Raw genomic sequence first — 17,126 nt, forward strand, 5'->3', positions numbered from 1 at the left:
GTTTTTGTATTAAAAAAAGCAAAAGATCTTGAAAGAAGAGTTGAAGTCCTGGTTGCTTTCTCACTTAAATGCCTCTGTGCAGTTCCGTTGTGAATTGGATGTGAAAGCTGGATTGTTGATCTCTGTTGGACACCCAACTCTACCCAGTAGTGACATTGTAAAGGTGCCTCATCCCTTCACCATCTGCCAGCAATAATTCTTTCGTTGATGTCAAAAAATGTTTTTCTATCCCACAGTGCTCATTCCAATCTTTCCTCTCACTCAGGACCATCTTCAGTGATCAGCAACGATGATGACTCAGCTTCTCCTCTTCACCACGTCTCCAATGGCAGCAACACTCCCTCCTCCTCAGAGATGGGCCCTGATGCAGTCTTCATTGGCATGAACAAAATCCCAGTGATAGAAAACCCTCAGTATTTCAGGAGCACCAACAGCCTGCTCAAGACTGACACATGTAAGTACAAAACTTAATTATCTTTAACATGAACATACATGAAAACTTAATACAATATAAAATTTGGAAGTCCATAGTCTTGATTAAGCAACTAAATTGTATGTGCGGCATACAGAGGTTACCATAGATGCATCCTTCCTTGCTGTAATGTCATTGACCTTGGAGCTTCAAATGATAAGCTGTCATTTCTGAAGTAAAAGTGGGTAAAAGAAAGCCATTTTATTAATAATAATAATCAATTACATTTGTAAAGCACTTTTCATTTCATACGGTGCTATGCTGATGGTGGCAGACTACTGGATTGTAGCCACAGCTGCCCTGGGGCACACTGACGGAGGCGAGGCTGCCATGCACCGGCGCCATCGGCCCCTCCGACCACCACCAGCAGGTGGTCAACCTAACATGCATGACTTTTTGGACAGTGGGAGGAAGCCGGAGTACCCGGAGAGAACCCACGCATACACGGGGAGAACATGCAAACTCCACACAGAAAGGCCCCAGCTGGGTGTTGAACCTAGAACCTTCTTGCTGTGAGGCAACGGTGCTAACCACCACACCACCGTGCTGCTGCAAGTTGACAACCGCGTGTTCAAGATTTCTAAATAAGACCAATACACATATTTACATAATCCCTGAGACAAAGCATACGAGACTTCACGAAGCTCCTGCAGGTTGAATTTAAGTTTTGAATTTAAGTAACCTCACAAATCGTATTAATAATTTGGGCAAGGGGACAAAAAGAAGACAGGACTAAAAAGAACAAAAAACAGGGAGAACAGCAAGAGATAGACAGGCAAACAGACAGAGAACACACCAGGATATTGACCCGCTCCATCAACATGACATTATGATTATTGGCAAGTAATAAAAGCCTCTCCAGGATTTGGCCTTGTGTAGCAGTAAATTATGGAACCACATGTGTGTGTGTGTGTGTGTGTGTGTCTTTCTTAGTTGATAGCTAGGTTTAGGAGGTATACTAATGGGGTACTGGAGGTTGACCTCCTCAGTCCTTCAATATAACTGAAAGACTGACCAGGATTTACGGCCCAAAGACAAGAATGAAAGCGCCAAGGATCAATGAAAGTCAATAACATACTGTTGTGTACGTGCATTTGCCTTCATGTGTATTTTTTTAAATATTACAGTCATTACAATGATTACTTCATGTGAATCTCTGAGTCACAGACAAGCGACATAAATAGGTATCTGACCACTTATTTTACAATCTTGCCTTTTCAGACCAGCACAATAGCCTTTGATAGAGACAGTTGGGCAAAGTGGCACTTGGTTGCTCTATTAAGTCATGGCTTTAACCAGCTTGTTTCTTCAGTAGTGGGTATATGTAGCGACTTAAATGATTGCACAGGTCTCTGACTGTGCAATTACTATGCAGAGATGATGTATCCATGTGTAATCACGGGAAATGTTAGGTCTGTTGCACAGGTTCAGTTATGCAACTTTCCTCTGAAGTAAACATCTCATTAACAGTAATAACATCAGAAGAGGTAGGTTAATGGAGAACATGGTCTATGCATTATTAAACAGTTATAGTAAAATATTTGCAGAGGTCGTAACTATTGTGTTTATGATTCCCCATTTCCTCATGTGCATGCACTAAATTTGTTAGTGAACACATGTACAGGATGTTAAAAGTACTCAGGCTATGTATTTCACCAAAACTGCCCATGAAACGAAAGACTCCTTAATATGTTTGTCATTATTTGGATTTTTGTTTTTCTCCAGCAAAAGCCAATTAAGTTGGATTTGAATTAAGCAATTCTTCTGTGGAAGTGGGAAATCTGAAATATATCTAACTGTAAACTCGGTTCAATCAGAGCGTTGTGTCTATTCTTCTTCGTTATAATATAAATCATGCTAGGAGATGTCACAATAAATTATCTGGAAAATCTAGAAATTTCAACTTTAACAATTTATTTAACCAGTAGTTGTCTAAGTTAATAATCAAAAACCAATAATTTACTATTTTTTTTGCATTATCTCTGAAACCTTAGATGTCGTGAGTTTTTAACACAGCCTCCAATGTCATTATAAAATGCTTATAAATGCTTAAGTTCCATTTGAAGGCAGCATGGACCCCATCCAATAGAAAGTGCCTCCATTTGATGGTAAACCAGGTACAGAAAATCAACCCTGTAATTCTTTTTTTTTTTTTTTTACCAATATAACAATCTAAAAGTAGAATTTAGGCTGCTACTGTTGACCCACAAAATGTTTAGAATATTATTCTATAGTTACTAGCTAATTTACATTCTTGTTAAGAGTATGAGGAGAAGACTGATGGTAAATACAAATCTGCAACTCCATCAGCATAAATTTGGAAAACTGGAGAAAAAGAGCACGGCTAGGTCCAGATTAAACAATCTGCCTACCATAAACCAAGTAATATACTGTAATATTAAAGTGGGATATATATATATATATATATATATATATATATATATATATATATATATATATATATATATATATATGCTCCAGATTCAACAAGACTCAGGTGTTTTTCTTGGCCTTGCATTAAAACTTTCACAAAGGTATTTTTTTCTCTGTTTCCGGTCTTTGTGCTAAGCTATGCTTCCTGGCTGCTGACTCCAGTGATCTATCTTTCTAACAGTGGCTTTAAGTTCCCGTAAAACTCTTTTTAATGGCTCAGATCTAGATAAATTTAGTCTTGAAATGATAAAATTAGCTCACAAAATACTAGAATGTATAGGTTTTTTGTCATGCTAAAAATATAGACTTTAATGTCCTTTTTTAAAACTTTTTAAAAATGTTAACTCTTCCCAACTTTGTTTTGTTAGACTTTCCTCTTTGCTTTGTGTGTAATACAGTATCACTCGATTCCTCCACCACCTGTATCCAATCAGATCTCCCGGGTTTTTATTTTATAACATTGTTCTGGAAAATATTCTTCATAAATCAACACGTGTATGAAGTATTCAAAAAGACCCATTTAGACAAACATAGACACACGCTTGCACACTTGTAGAAATTTAGGTCACAATTAGTCACACCTTATGACATGAGGGCACATGTGGCAGTGGTGGCTCTTTAGTGGAAAACAAAAGAGAAAATCAGAGTCATGAGAAGTCTGTTGTTTGTGGTTGTCCTCTTCTCAAAACATCTGTCCAACATGATTGTGTCTTTGACCTACTGGCTTGGTTTCCATTGTGTAAACGCAACATTTCCAAGCTGCTCTGGCTGCTTTATGTCAGGGTAATGGAAAAATTTTAGTTAGATGAAAGAGGGAGGGGCAGAAGAGGAGGCAGATGGCAAACGGCAACAATTCTGTCCCCAGACATACATTTCTTTGCTTGTTTATGAGATGCTGATTAGGAGTGCTACTCTAGGTGTGCGGGGGGGTAGCTCTACTGGGAAATGTAGAGAGATGTAAAAAGGACGGTAAAAGATATAGGACGAGGTGGTTGATGGAAAATGTCCTTTGTGCTGCTGTCAGGGTGTCATAAACAATTGTTGGCAAAAAAAATAATGACACAACAGAATTGTGGAAGAACCTGCGTTTGAGGATGTTGATTAAAAGCTGATCGGTTTATCAACTGAGGGGGTGACAGATTGGATAAATAAGTAATGGAGCAGAGATAAATAAGAAACATGGGAGTACAGTAATGAGAATGGATGGAGGGATGCTGAAAAATGGGAAAAACAAGTATTAATTAGGGAAATCATCAGAGAATAAATGTGGGAAATTTGCTAAATGGAAAATCTTAATTAGGGATACTGACTGAGGAGGTAAGATGATGTGTAGCACTGCATGTAGAGATGCATCTTCACGATGAAGGCGAGCGAAATAATACATTGGAGTGAAATAATTAGCTTTCGAAAGCTAGATTGCCACGCACAGCAATTATGTTGAATTCTGTATTCTGACTTAAAAAAATTCAAAATAGTTGCAAGCAGGAAATGAGAGACAATAACTCTTCTTGCCAGGGGGGGGGGGGGGGGGGGGGGGCAATGGAGGAAGCATTGGTCTGCACACATCCATTTATTTGCTATTTGAGGGGGTTAATTTAGGAGAAGTGGTGCGAGGCGTTTTCACAGATGAATGCTTATTATACAACCACAGTAGGAAATGTGCGGTGAGGTAATTAGCTGGTTAAATGGCGGGTAGCTGTCTTTTGGGGCTGCTGGTTTATTGTGTGCTGCTGTTGCCTGGAGAATTGTTGGTGATTTGTGACTTGCTCCTGCTGTTTTTGAGATGATGCCTGAATGCTGGAATAACAAAAAAAAAAGTGTTCAATACACAGTTTAGCCACTCTGACACTTTTACATTCGTCATCCAATTTGTCTCTTTAGACATTGCGTTGACTTGTTTGTGGTCGCCCAACAGCAAAAATAAACACAAAGAGCTTCAATTATCTTTTAATCAGCATAGTGAGGATATGTTTTAATTAATTTATTTTCCAAGATTTCAAATGTTCATATATTTAACTTGTGTGCACAGTTTTTTGGTGCAAACTAATCTAGTTTTTCCTCAAGGGGAATACAACACACACTTCTTTCAGCGTGGTGCAAGTTTTAAATGGAAGAGAAATAAAAGAATGCTGTTTTCTTTTTTTTAACCTTCAATACCCAAAATACTCAAGAATTTCCTGTATTTTCTCACTATGTAGACGTGTAGATATTATAGGAGCAAACCTAGAATAGCTTTGTGAGTAAATTGAAAATAAAATAATCTCCTGTAATTTAGGCCTTATACTTTATTGATTTATTTGATCATTTAAGGCAAGGCAATTTTATTTATAGAGCACAATTCATACACAGGGCAATTCAAAGTGCTTTACAGCTACATAAAATCACAAGAAGGCAATAAAACCATTAAAAAGGAATAAAAAAAAGAAAAGAAAGAAATTAAAAAAGAAAGAATATTTAAAACCCATTAAAATAATCATTAAGTAATTAAAAAGTGAAGAGTGCAGATAAAATACTTTCAGGTGTCATATGCACAGCTAAATAGAACTGTTTTCAGCCTGGATTTAAACATTGTCAGAGTTGAGGCCTGTCTCACATCTTCTGGAAGACTGTTCCAGATTTTAGGGGCATAAAACTGAAACACAGCCTCACCTTGTTTAGTCCTGACTCTGGGCACCAGCAGGAGACCCCTCCCTGAGGTTCTCAGAGCCCGAGTTGGTTAATATGGCTCTAACATGTCAGAGATGTACTTTGGCGCTTGACCGTGAAGAGACTTGTACACAAGCAGAGCTGTTTTAAAGTCTATTCTCTGAGCGACAGGAAGCCAGTGCAGAGACCTGAGCACTGGACTAATATGGTCGTATTTCCTGGTTCTAGTCAGGACTCGAGCAGCAGTGTTCTGGATGTACTGCAGCTGTCTTACAGCCCGTTTAGAGAGCCCAGTGAGCAGGCCGTTACAGTAGTCTAACCTGCTGGAGACAAACGCATGGATCAGTCTCTCTAAGTCTGGTTTAGACACTATTCCTTTGATTCTGGCAATGTTTTTTAGATGGTAAAAAGCTGCTGATGTTACAGATTTAATGTGGCTGTTAAAGTTCAGGTCTGAGTCCAATATTACCCCGAGATTTCTAACTTGATAGTTAGGTTTTAGAGAGAGAGTCTCAAGGTGACTAATAACACTTTCTCTTTGTTTCTGTGGGCCACAGACAATGATTTCAGTTTTGTCTGAGTTTAGCTGGAGGAAATTGTTTTGCATCCACACACTGATCTGTTCGATGCAGCGACACAGTGTATCTACAGGTCCGTGTTCTCCTGCCGTCAGTGACACGTAGATCTGAGTGTCATCTGCATAATTGTGGTAGGACACATTATAGCTGCGTATTAGCTGGCCTAGTGGAAGCATGTACAGATTGAACAATACGGGTCCCAGGATTGACCCCTGGGGAACCCCACAGGTCATAGCCATTTGGTCTGAGACACAGTTACCAATTTCAACAAAATATTTCCTGTCCTCCAGATAGGACTTGAACCAGTTTAAAGCACGACCAGAGATTCCCACCCAGTCTTCTAACCTCTGTAATAAGATCGCATTTAAGTTAACTCGTGTAAATCCCTTTATTTCGGTTTGTTTTAAACCACACAAGAAATCTATTGTATTTAAGCAAAACATTACAAAGTGAATGATTAGTTTAGAACATATTTGATATTTAAACAGAGGTATTTTCCTTCAACTTTGGTAAACTGCATTTAGTGTACTTTAAAAGTCAGAACTCAAAATTAGATCATTTTCAACCTCCATCTCAGTGAACAAAGTGGAGTGGCTGGTAAACTTTGTGGCTTTGCTATAAACAGCAGCAGTTACGCAGTTTACTGAACTGAATATACAAATAAGGTTGAATTCACTTGAGGCTCTTTGCAAAACTCTTTTAATCAGATCAAGAAACAACAACAACCAAAAACTGTAAGGCTTTTGAACACAAGACATGTAAACGTTCACACCGTGCTTGTTACTGGCTGACTATCCCTGGTACCTCCCTCCTCCTGACATTACACAGGTTGATGACAACATTTGGTCTATTGTGTGACTTGGTCAAGTCGCAGCAAGAACTCATGACTCTTTAATCGCCTAATCTGACAGTAAACATCTCATCAGACAGAAATATTGTTTTGTCTGAACCCAGCATTAGATGCAGTTGAATATCTGATGTAGACCAGCTGTGTTTATTTCAAATTCTCCCTCTCTGTCTCTGCCTCTGCAATATTAGGTTATGGTGGACCTCAGCAGCTTACAGTGTAGATCAATGCAGCTACTTCTGAGAGTCTAGCTGGGTTTAATGTGATATTCTGAGTGGACAGCTTTTCTTCAAATGCCCCTCTTAATCACATCACACATAAATCTCAGCTCTTGGTGTCCTCTTTGTGTGTGTGTGTGTGTGTGTGTGTGTGTGTTTTAAGATATTCCCAAGTGCATTTATTCCGTAGTATTTCCTCAAACGCAGGCAGTTGGACATCTGGCTCATAGTCAAAAGCCAGGGCTTAACTTGGTTAATGTAAGGGTGTTAAAGTGTTAATCATTCTGGTGAATCAAACCTTTTGTCATAAACATGGTGAGATGCCAAATTTTCCTAAAAGCCCACTGGCATGGAGTCACGAGTTACTTAGCAACAGTAAGCAGGGTTATCAACTCTGATCCCACTGTGGGTGAGCAGACATCAGGATGAGATTATGTGCGTGAAACAAGAAGAGACACATTTCTTGAATTTACGTCCAAACAATGAAAGATACACCGCCTGATTGAAAAAGTCACACACTTGGACATTTTGTTAGAGCCCCTTTAGCATTGAGTACGGCATGCATTGGCCATGTCATTGTTTCAAGGTTATTTATAACCACACTGCAGGGACAAGGACAGCAGTCCAAATAAATAGCTAGGTAGGCCAACTGTAGCTGAATTCAGCTAGCTATTTTACCGAATGAATGATGTTTTCTAAACCTTATGAAGTAGTGTTGGGGCCTAAACCTAACCAAACAGTAACCAAAAATGAGAGATGTTAACAAAATAAATTTACAAGACAGTAAATTTCAGGAGACCTAAGATCAGGTCTCAAACTAAGGTCTCCAGGTTAGAATTCCTGACTTTTTTCTTCACCTACAAAAGCAAGCTTTGTCAATCACTAAAATTCCTCACAAGGGAAGAAGTGCAGTATATGTGGATCAATACCCTGTGTGCCAAAAAATGTCACTTAGGATTTACCTACTGTGTTCATGTTTGACATCCTGAGACTTTCAACCAAGAGTGAATGTGTAACAAGCTAGAAGAAAGAAAGTGTTTAAAAACACAAATACAACAAATTCTCATCTCCTGGATTATATTTGAGGGTTTGAGGTATACCTTCTTAACGGCTATCGTTTTTTTCAATATGGGCATCACAGCTTTGTAAAACTTCATATTTGCAAAGGCTAAAACATGGTGTTTTTTGAATAATTTCCAAAAAACTTGTTCTGTTGTCTTGGTATAAGGATGTTTTTTCTACAATCAGTTTTCATGATTTGACATTAAACATATGTTGAACTGCACAAACCACTTGGACTGAGTTCATGAAAAGACATGTTTGATTACTAAATTCTGCTAGATATAATGCCACAACATCAGGGCTTATTTTATTCTCCATGTACAACATTGGGTTTTTATATTCATGTTTGTAACCTCATGTAATCTGCAGTTTTCTAAACCCAAACGGCTAAAATTAAAGTGTTTTCCTCTGTCTCTCTTGTTCAGTCGTCCAGCATATCAAGAGACACAACATTGTGCTGAAGCGAGAGCTGGGAGAAGGAGCCTTTGGAAAAGTCTTCTTGGCTGAGTGTTACAACCTCTCGTCTGACCAGGAGAAGATCCTGGTGGCTGTCAAGGTATTTTGGAAGTCTAAAAGTTTCCAATAAACACATGTCAGAGGCAGAGAAATCACCAAATCTCTGCTAATTTGGGGGAAATGATAACAACTAGATTGAAAAAATGGGACAGACATTGTGTTGTTTTTCTAATTAAGTTTTTCTATTCTGCTCCCTTGTTGTCTTGAAATAGGCAATTACTGTGTGATTGATTGCAGGTATTGTAAGGACAGCAAAATGGACAGCTCAACAACACACACACTTTTGTTTTTGAAGCTTTTAAAACAAAAGACTAGACTTAGAGGGATGGATCATCATTGTGACTACATCGTGCTGTCATAGAAATACATTTGTGTCAAGTCAGTAAGAGTTTAATAGAAAAGATGATTTTTTAAAAACCCATGATCCTTGAGAATTAAATTATTGGCTTTATAATAAAGCTCATATTGATGTTATTGGAGGTGAAATTATTGACTTTTCCACAACATTTGCAATACATTCAAAATATTGAACAGTTTACAGCAGATAATCTTATGTTGCTGAAATGGATACTTGGCATTTGGAATATAATCATTCACATGGTGTCAGTACAGTATTAGCAATCTATATGTACCTCCATTTTCTCTGCTATGATTAGAAACATTTCTAACCTTTTGGTTGGAAAGTCATCTCTAATCATAGGGTTTCTCTGTAAGAGGATTCAAAAACCGCTGACTTCCGGGATCAAATTGAAAGGCTTCCCAGGGAACATCCTCCTGTCATATCTATCTGCTCATCGAGACTGCTCTCTCTCTCTTCTAGTCTGCAGTGAAACAGGATCTGAATGGTTAAAAACTCTTCATTAACAATAGATGACCCGTGACAAAAACCCCTCTCTTCCCCCGTTCTCCTTTGCACCCCACTTCCTCTGTCCTCCATACCTCCGGTTCCCACCTGCACTCCTTTCTCTCTTTCCTCTGACTCATCTTTCTGGCTCTGTTCCTCCTCTCAAATCCTCCATCCTCTTTTCTGTTCTTGGACTTCCTGTTTCCTTCTAGTTTAGCTCTAAACCTCCTGCTGATACACGCTGCCAGCTTAGATTCAGCTCAGTCTGTACACTCTCAGAAAAAATTGGGATGATTTGAAAAATGCTCATTTAAAACTACATTTTCTTTGATCCTTTTTTTTTTTTTCAAACCCAAGATATTTCATATTTTGTCCCTTCAGCTCCATTCTGTCCAAAAACCAGATTCTGTGACTGTATGGGATTATATCCCATAGCTCCTGCCAAAGTGATGACTGCATTAATGCAGATTTTACAGCAACATGTGCAGTTTCATTATGCTGCCTTTTCAACAAGACAACACATAAACACATTCTCCATACATTACAAAGGCATGGCTGAGAAAGAAGGGGGTACATGTTCTGGCCAGCAGTCCTATCCCCAACAGAGAAAATGTGGAGAATTTTCAAAAGAAAAATGCAACAATGACGACCCTGTACTGCTGCAACACATTAAGAGTTTTTTTTTGCAGGAAGAATTGGACAAAATAACATTTGAAACACTTCACCACTTGGTCTCTAGTGCCAGAATATCTTGGCAAGATTATAAAGTGGTATTTTCAAGTGGGTTTATTGTCCAAACTCTTTTTGGAATGTGTTGCTGTTGTGAAATAAAAGAAAATGGGAATCCATCCATCCATCCATTATCTTCCGCTGGTCCGGGGATCGGGTCGCGGGGGCAGCAGCTTGAGCAAAGAGGCCCAGACGTCCCTGTCCCCGGCCACTTCCTCCAGCTCTTCTGGGGGGACCCCGAGGCGTTCCCAGGCCAGCCGAGAGATATAGTCTCTCCAACGTGTCCTGGGTCTTCCCCGGGGCCTCCTCCCAGTGGGACGGGCCCGGAACACCTCACCGGGGAGGCGTCCAGGAGGCATTCTCACCAGATGCCCGAGCCACCTCATCTGACTCCTCTCGATGCGGAGGAGCAGCGGTTCTACTCCGAGCCCCTCCCGGATGACCGAGCTTCTCACCCTATCTCTAAGGGAGAGCCCAGACACCCTGCGGAGGAAACTCATTTCGGCCGCTTGTATTCGCGATCTCGTTCTTTCGGTCACTACCCACAGCTCGTGACCATAGGTGAGGGTAGGAACATAGATTGACCGGTAAATCGAGAGCTTCGCCTTCTGGCTCAGCTCCTTCTTCACCACGACGGGCCGGTGCAGAGCCCGCATCACTGCAGACGCCGCACCAATCCGTCTGTCAATCTCCTGTTCCATTCGTCCCTCACTCGTGAACAAGACCCCGAGATACTTGAACTCCTCCACTTGGGGAAGGATCTCATTCCCGACCCGAAGAGAGCATTCCACCCTTTTCCGGCCGAAGACCATGGTCTCAGAGTTGGAGGTGCTGATGGTCATCCCAGCCGCTTCACACTCGGCTGCGAACCGCTCCAGTGAGAGCTGAAGGTCACGGCCTGACGACGCCAACAGAACCATATCGTCCGCAAAAAGCAGAGACCCGATTCTGAGGTCGCCAAACCGGACCCCCTCAACGCCCTGGCTGCGCCTAGAAATTCTGTCCATAAAAATTATGAACAGAATCGGTGACAAAGGGCAGCCCTGACGGAGTCCAACCCTCACAGGAAACATGTCCGACTTACTGCCGGCAATGCGGACCAAACTCTGACACCGGTCATACAGGGACCGAACAGCCCATATCAAGGAGTCCGGCACTCCATACTCCCGGAGCACCCCCCACAAGAGTCCCCGAGGGACACGGTCGAACGCTTTCTCCAAGTCCACAAAACACATGTAGACCGGTTGGGCGAACTCCCATGCTCCCTCCAGGATCCTGCGGAGGGTATAGAGCTGGTCCACTGTTCCACGGCCAGGACGAAAACCACACTGCACCTCCTGAATCCGAGATTCGACTATCCGGCGGATCCTCCTCTCCAGTACCCCCGAAAAGACCTTACCAGGGAGGCTGAGGAGTGTGATCCCCCTATAGTTGGAACACACCCTCCGGTCCCCCTTTTTAAAGAGGGGGACCACCACCCCGATCTGCCAGTCCAGAGGCACTGCCCCCGATGTCCACGCGATGCTGCAGAGGCGTGTCAACCAAGACAGCCCCACAACATCCAGAGCCTTGAGGAACTCAGGACGGACCTCATCCATCCCCGGGGCCTTGCCACCGAGGAGTTTTTGACCACCTCGGCAACCTCAGCCCCAGAAATGGGAGGTCCCACGTCCGAGCTCCCCAATTCTGCTTCCTCATCGGAAGGCGTGTCGGTAGGATTGAGGAGGCCCTCGAAGTATTCCCCCCACCGACTCACGACGTCCCTAGTTGAAGTCAGCAGAGCCCCGCCCTCACCATACACGGTGTTGACGGTGCACCGCTTCCCCCCCCTGAGTCGCCGGATGGTGGACCAGAATCTCCTCGAGGCCGTCCGGAAATCGTTCTCCATGGCCTCCCCGAACTCCTCCCAAGCCCGAGTTTTTGCCTCAGCAACCGCCGAGGCTGCGTTCTGCTTGGCCTGTCGGTACCCATCAGCTGCTTCCAGAGTCCCATTGGCCAAAAAGGCCCGATAGGACACCTTCTTCAGCTTGACGGCCTCCCTCACCACTGGGGTCCACCAGCGGGTTCGGGGATTGCCGCCACGACAGGCACCGACCACCTTGCGGCCACAGCTCCGGTCGGCCGCCTCAACAATGGAGGCACGGAACATGGCCCATTCGGGCTCAATGTCCCCCACCTCCCCCGGGACATGGTTGAAGCTCTGCCGGAGGTGGGAGTTGAAACTCCTCCTTACAGGGGATTCCGCCAGCCGTTCCCAGCAGACCCTCACAATACGTTTGGGCCTGCCAGGTCTGACCGGCTTCCTCCCCCACCAGCGGAGCCAACTCACTACCAGGTGGTAATCAGTTGACAGCTCCGCCCCTCTCTTCACCCGAGTGTCCAGGACATACGGCCGCAAGTCCGATGATACGACTACAAAGTCGATCATCGAGCTGCGGCCTAGGGTGTCCTGGTGCCAAGTGCATATATGGACACCCTTATGCCTGAACATGGTGTTCGTTATGGACAATCCGTGACGAGCACAGAAGTCCAACAACAAAACACCACTCTGATTCAGATCGGGGGGGCCGTTCCTCCCAATCACGCCCCTCCAGGTCTCACTGTCATTGCCCACGTGAGCATTGAAGTCCCCCAGCAGGACGAGGGAGTCTCCCGGAGGAGCACTCTCTAGTGCCTCCTCCAGGGACTCCAAAAAGGGTGGGTACTCTGAACTGCCGTTCGGTGCATAAGCACAAACAACAGTCAGGACCCGTCCCCCCACCCTAAGGCGGAGGGAGGCTACCCTCTCGTCTACCGGGTTGAACCCCAATGTACAGGCGCACAGCCGGGGGGCGATAAGTATGCCCACACCTGCTCTACGCCTCTCACCGCGGGCAACTCCAGAGTGGAAGAGAGTCCAACCCCTCTCGAGGAGGCTGGTTCCGGAGCCCAAGCCATGCGTCGAGGTGAGTCCGACTATATCTAGCCGGAACCGCTCAGCCTCGCGCACCAGCTCAGGCTCCTTACCCAGCAGAGAGGTGACGTTACACGTCCCAAGAGCCAGCTTCAGTAGCCGAGGATCAGACCACCAAGGTCCCTGCCTTCGGCTGCCGCCCAGCTCACATTGCACCCGACCCCCATGGCCCCTCCCACGGGTGGTGAGCCCGTAGGAAGAAGAAAATGGGAATGAGATAAAAAAATAATTAAAAAAAGACTTGAAATATACAGGTTTATACTGTCTACAGTGAAAAGAAATCAAAAGTTAAATTAAAGATTTGTTTCCCTTATTTTTTCACTTTTCGCATGGCCCCAACTTTGTCTTTGATTTAGGTTGATACGACCTGCTTTGCGTTATAAAACGCATATCTGGCTGCCTTCTTTTTAGAATAGAAATAGAATAGAAAAAAACTTTATTCATCCCCCAATGGGGGAAATTCAAAAATTTTATCGCATTAACCAAAAGAAGATGTTGTGTATGTTGACTGGAATAAACAACTTTTAAATAAACAATGACGCTATCACAGCTAGTTACCAAAATAAAGTTTTTATAGAAAGTAGTTCACAATGTGGTGTCTGGATAATCCAGACGAATCTCCAACACTACTTCTGAAACAAGTAGAGTAAGACCCCACACAAAATTTCCCTTTCACATCTCACTGGCAGACTTCTCAAAAGTTTGAAGAAAAACCTAAATCTTAAATGACTGTTACAGTGGTGTTCTTCTCACCTTTGCCATATGTATTTTGCACTTGATAAAACGGAAGCTGCTAAAAATAACCTAATTTTTGAAATTTTACTGAAAACCACCACAACCTTTAGAAGAGCTTTCGTTGATAACTTACATTAAAACAAAGCTTTGAGATTAATCCTTTATCTCCATTGTTTAACATGAAAAGACATTACAGTCTGAGAGAACATGTGATTCATATTTCCAGGTATATATTTCTAATATAAATGGTAAATGATCTCCACTCAAATAGCTTCTTTTTTACCTTGGCAGTTGTGCAAAGCACTGTACAGTGTTTCTCATTCACAATTTCATACAATAAGCTACCAGCCTCAGCAGAGCAGTCACAAAAGATGCCGGTTTATTATCAGACAACCTGCTCTACAGCCTGAGCTACAGCCACCCTATTCTGATACATTACACTGTATTTACATCGACATCTCTCATGTATACTACATTGTAGGAACACGTTCTTGGTTGTAGACCATATTACAATAACCAGAACTCAATAAGAAGGCTTAATGATCTTGGTTTGAGAGTCAGCTATCAATCATCCAGTCATCCATTACACAGACGCTGTTACTGTATATTAAACTCTGAAGTGCCATCAATCAAAACACACTGTAACATGTACACATCCACGAAAAAGATACATATCCACATGAACATAGCACATTCCTGCAACCCTTTAATCATCAACACCAAGAACACCAAGAATGGAAATGAGTCACTACTTTTATGAGCTGGAAGCTGTTGATTGCTTTTTATTTGTCCAAGGACCTGAATGCACTCGGACTGGATGAGTAACAATGTAATATTGTAGCTTTTGGCCCGGGAATTAATGCGGCGTTCCTGAGAGCTCAAAGCCTGGAGTTGTCTTGAAAATGTTTCTAGCTCACAGAGAAGTCTCTGCTGTAATAGTCTTGGATTCAGAATGAATATGCCTCCCTCCTGTAATTTGTCAACTGAACCCAAAGACAAAAAGGAGAGAAAGATTTTTTTTAAAACAAATTTTGTATTCCAGCAGGGGCGCACTGTGCAACCCTCATTGCAATCTCCAGTAGACCCTCAATCAAGTAAGAATGACAATAAACAATAGTCATGCTCTGTGTAGTGGCATTTAGTACAGCTTTTGAAAAGTCTTCCTTTGTAAAGATTTATACATCATAGATGCTTCACTAATAGTTTAGGAATCAATTACTAATGCCCTACAGATAAGAATTACACCATTGTGAAAAAGTTTGTCACCACCTCGTACCTGGTTCTTAACCTCATCCAGCATCCCATTTTTCATCACTGATAACCTCTTGCTGGCTTCTTAGAGAGTAAAAAAAACTGTCATTATTCATCAAGTTCTCCAGTGTCACTAACAAAATAGCATAAAAAAGGAACATTCAATCACTTGGTGAACCCAAAAGCTGTTTTAATGTCTTTAACTAAACTGTGCTGCATTATTGATCATTTGTAAGCATTCACAATGCCATTAAATACAATCACTCTAACTTCATGAGCTGAACCTAAAAAAGTCTTTCACAGACACATTCAATCCCAGAATGAAATAACTCTTTATTCAGTCAGCAAACTCATAGTTCCCATATACTGTATGTTCGATATCACATTTCAAACCAAAGTTGGAGTAAAGGCTTTCATACTATATCTGTACTGTTACAGTCCTCTTTATCTTCTTCATGCAGTATCATATTGCAGTCTATAATGTAAATGATCGAGTCTCTGTTTCCTGAGACATGATTGGATGAATATGGGTGGATGGAGTTGCATTCAGTCTCATTTTCTGGCATCTCAGCGAATTAAAGGTCACAGGTCACTTACCTCTTCCCGAGTGTTCTTTGGGACGTCTCCTTGTCCTGAAGACCTGCATTTGTAATACGAGCCTTTATCTGGTGTGTTAGTACACAGACAGACAAACACTCACACACAAACACACATAAGGTGGAAAGCCCACGTATCTCCATGTCATTCTCTGTAGGAAGACAATCAATTATTCATGCAGGACAAAAAGAAATGTTCTATATTTTTAATCTTAAGATGTGATATTAATACTGAGCACATATCACTCTCATTTCCTGCAACTCTCTATCTTTCTTTCACACACACTATTTTTTCCTTCTCTGTCACTAATGTTGGTGTTACGCAACATCCCTGACAGATTTCCTGATTCATGGAATGGAGACAAAGATTAGTTTAGAAGGGAGTCGGGGAATATAATTAATGTAAACAGTGCTGTGCTTTGTAATGGCTCACATTAGTATAAGACACCCCCCCCCCCCCCAATCCCCCTCTTTGGTCTGCTCTCCCATTGAATCGGTCTTTCTTCTGTGCCACTAATGTCACACTGTGTGTGACAGCTGTGCTGCTGTAAGTCACTTTTACAAGGCAAGACATTTCTCTCCAGTTTACATCAACCAATTAGATTGGATGTGACTGGATCCACTTTGAAAATGACTAATTGGCAACAGTGTACGCAGCATAATGTGTGAGTTTTTCATTTGTCACTTTATCAAAATGTTGTGTGTGTGGGTTTGCAGACACTCAAAGAGGCCAGCGAAAATGCCAGGAAGGATTTCCACCGTGAAGCAGAGCTGCTGACCAATCTGCAGCACGAACACATCGTCACTTTCTACGGAGTCTGTGTGGAGAGCAACCCTCTCATCATGGTGTTTGAGTACATGAAACACGGAGACCTGAACAAGTTCCTCAGGCATGTCTTCTCCTTGTCATGACAACATAAAGACATTATGATCAAATCAAAGCAGATGTCGCAGTTTACGTTGCTGATACAAAGCTAAAACCAAAGATAGAATATGAAAACTTTCCACCTGTTCCCTCGCAGGGCTCACGGTCCAGATGCAGTTCTGATGGCTGAAGGCCAAACCAGCAGACCTGTGGAGCTGACCCAGTCTCAGATGCTGCACATTGCCCAGCAGATAGCGTCTGGCATGGTCTACCTTGCATCACAGCACTTTGTGCATCGTGACTTGGCCACCCGGTATGTTACTCGCTCCATTACAGCATGCAAGAAGCCCTATTGTGTTTGGGAATTTAGTATGACCCCTC

The 17,126-nt window shown here is 42.4% G+C and overlaps 1 protein-coding gene across 2 annotated transcripts in view; it reads left to right on the plus strand.

The window, feature by feature from the left end:
* The window catches only part of ntrk2a (neurotrophic tyrosine kinase, receptor, type 2a), a 90,150-nt gene that overhangs the window by 60,295 nt on the left and 12,729 nt on the right, over window positions 1-17,126 (plus strand). For both annotated transcript variants that reach the window (XM_075467831.1, XM_075467832.1), the window contains 4 exons: window positions 266-454; window positions 8,682-8,812; window positions 16,598-16,770; window positions 16,903-17,058. In XM_075467831.1, the coding sequence (XP_075323946.1) occupies window positions 266-454; window positions 8,682-8,812; window positions 16,598-16,770; window positions 16,903-17,058 (649 nt within the window). The remainder of the gene's footprint in view (window positions 1-265; window positions 455-8,681; window positions 8,813-16,597; window positions 16,771-16,902; window positions 17,059-17,126) is intronic.

This window comes from Odontesthes bonariensis, chromosome 6 (assembly GCF_027942865.1).
Source record: "Odontesthes bonariensis isolate fOdoBon6 chromosome 6, fOdoBon6.hap1, whole genome shotgun sequence".
Lineage (NCBI taxonomy): Eukaryota > Metazoa > Chordata > Actinopteri > Atheriniformes > Atherinopsidae > Odontesthes > Odontesthes bonariensis.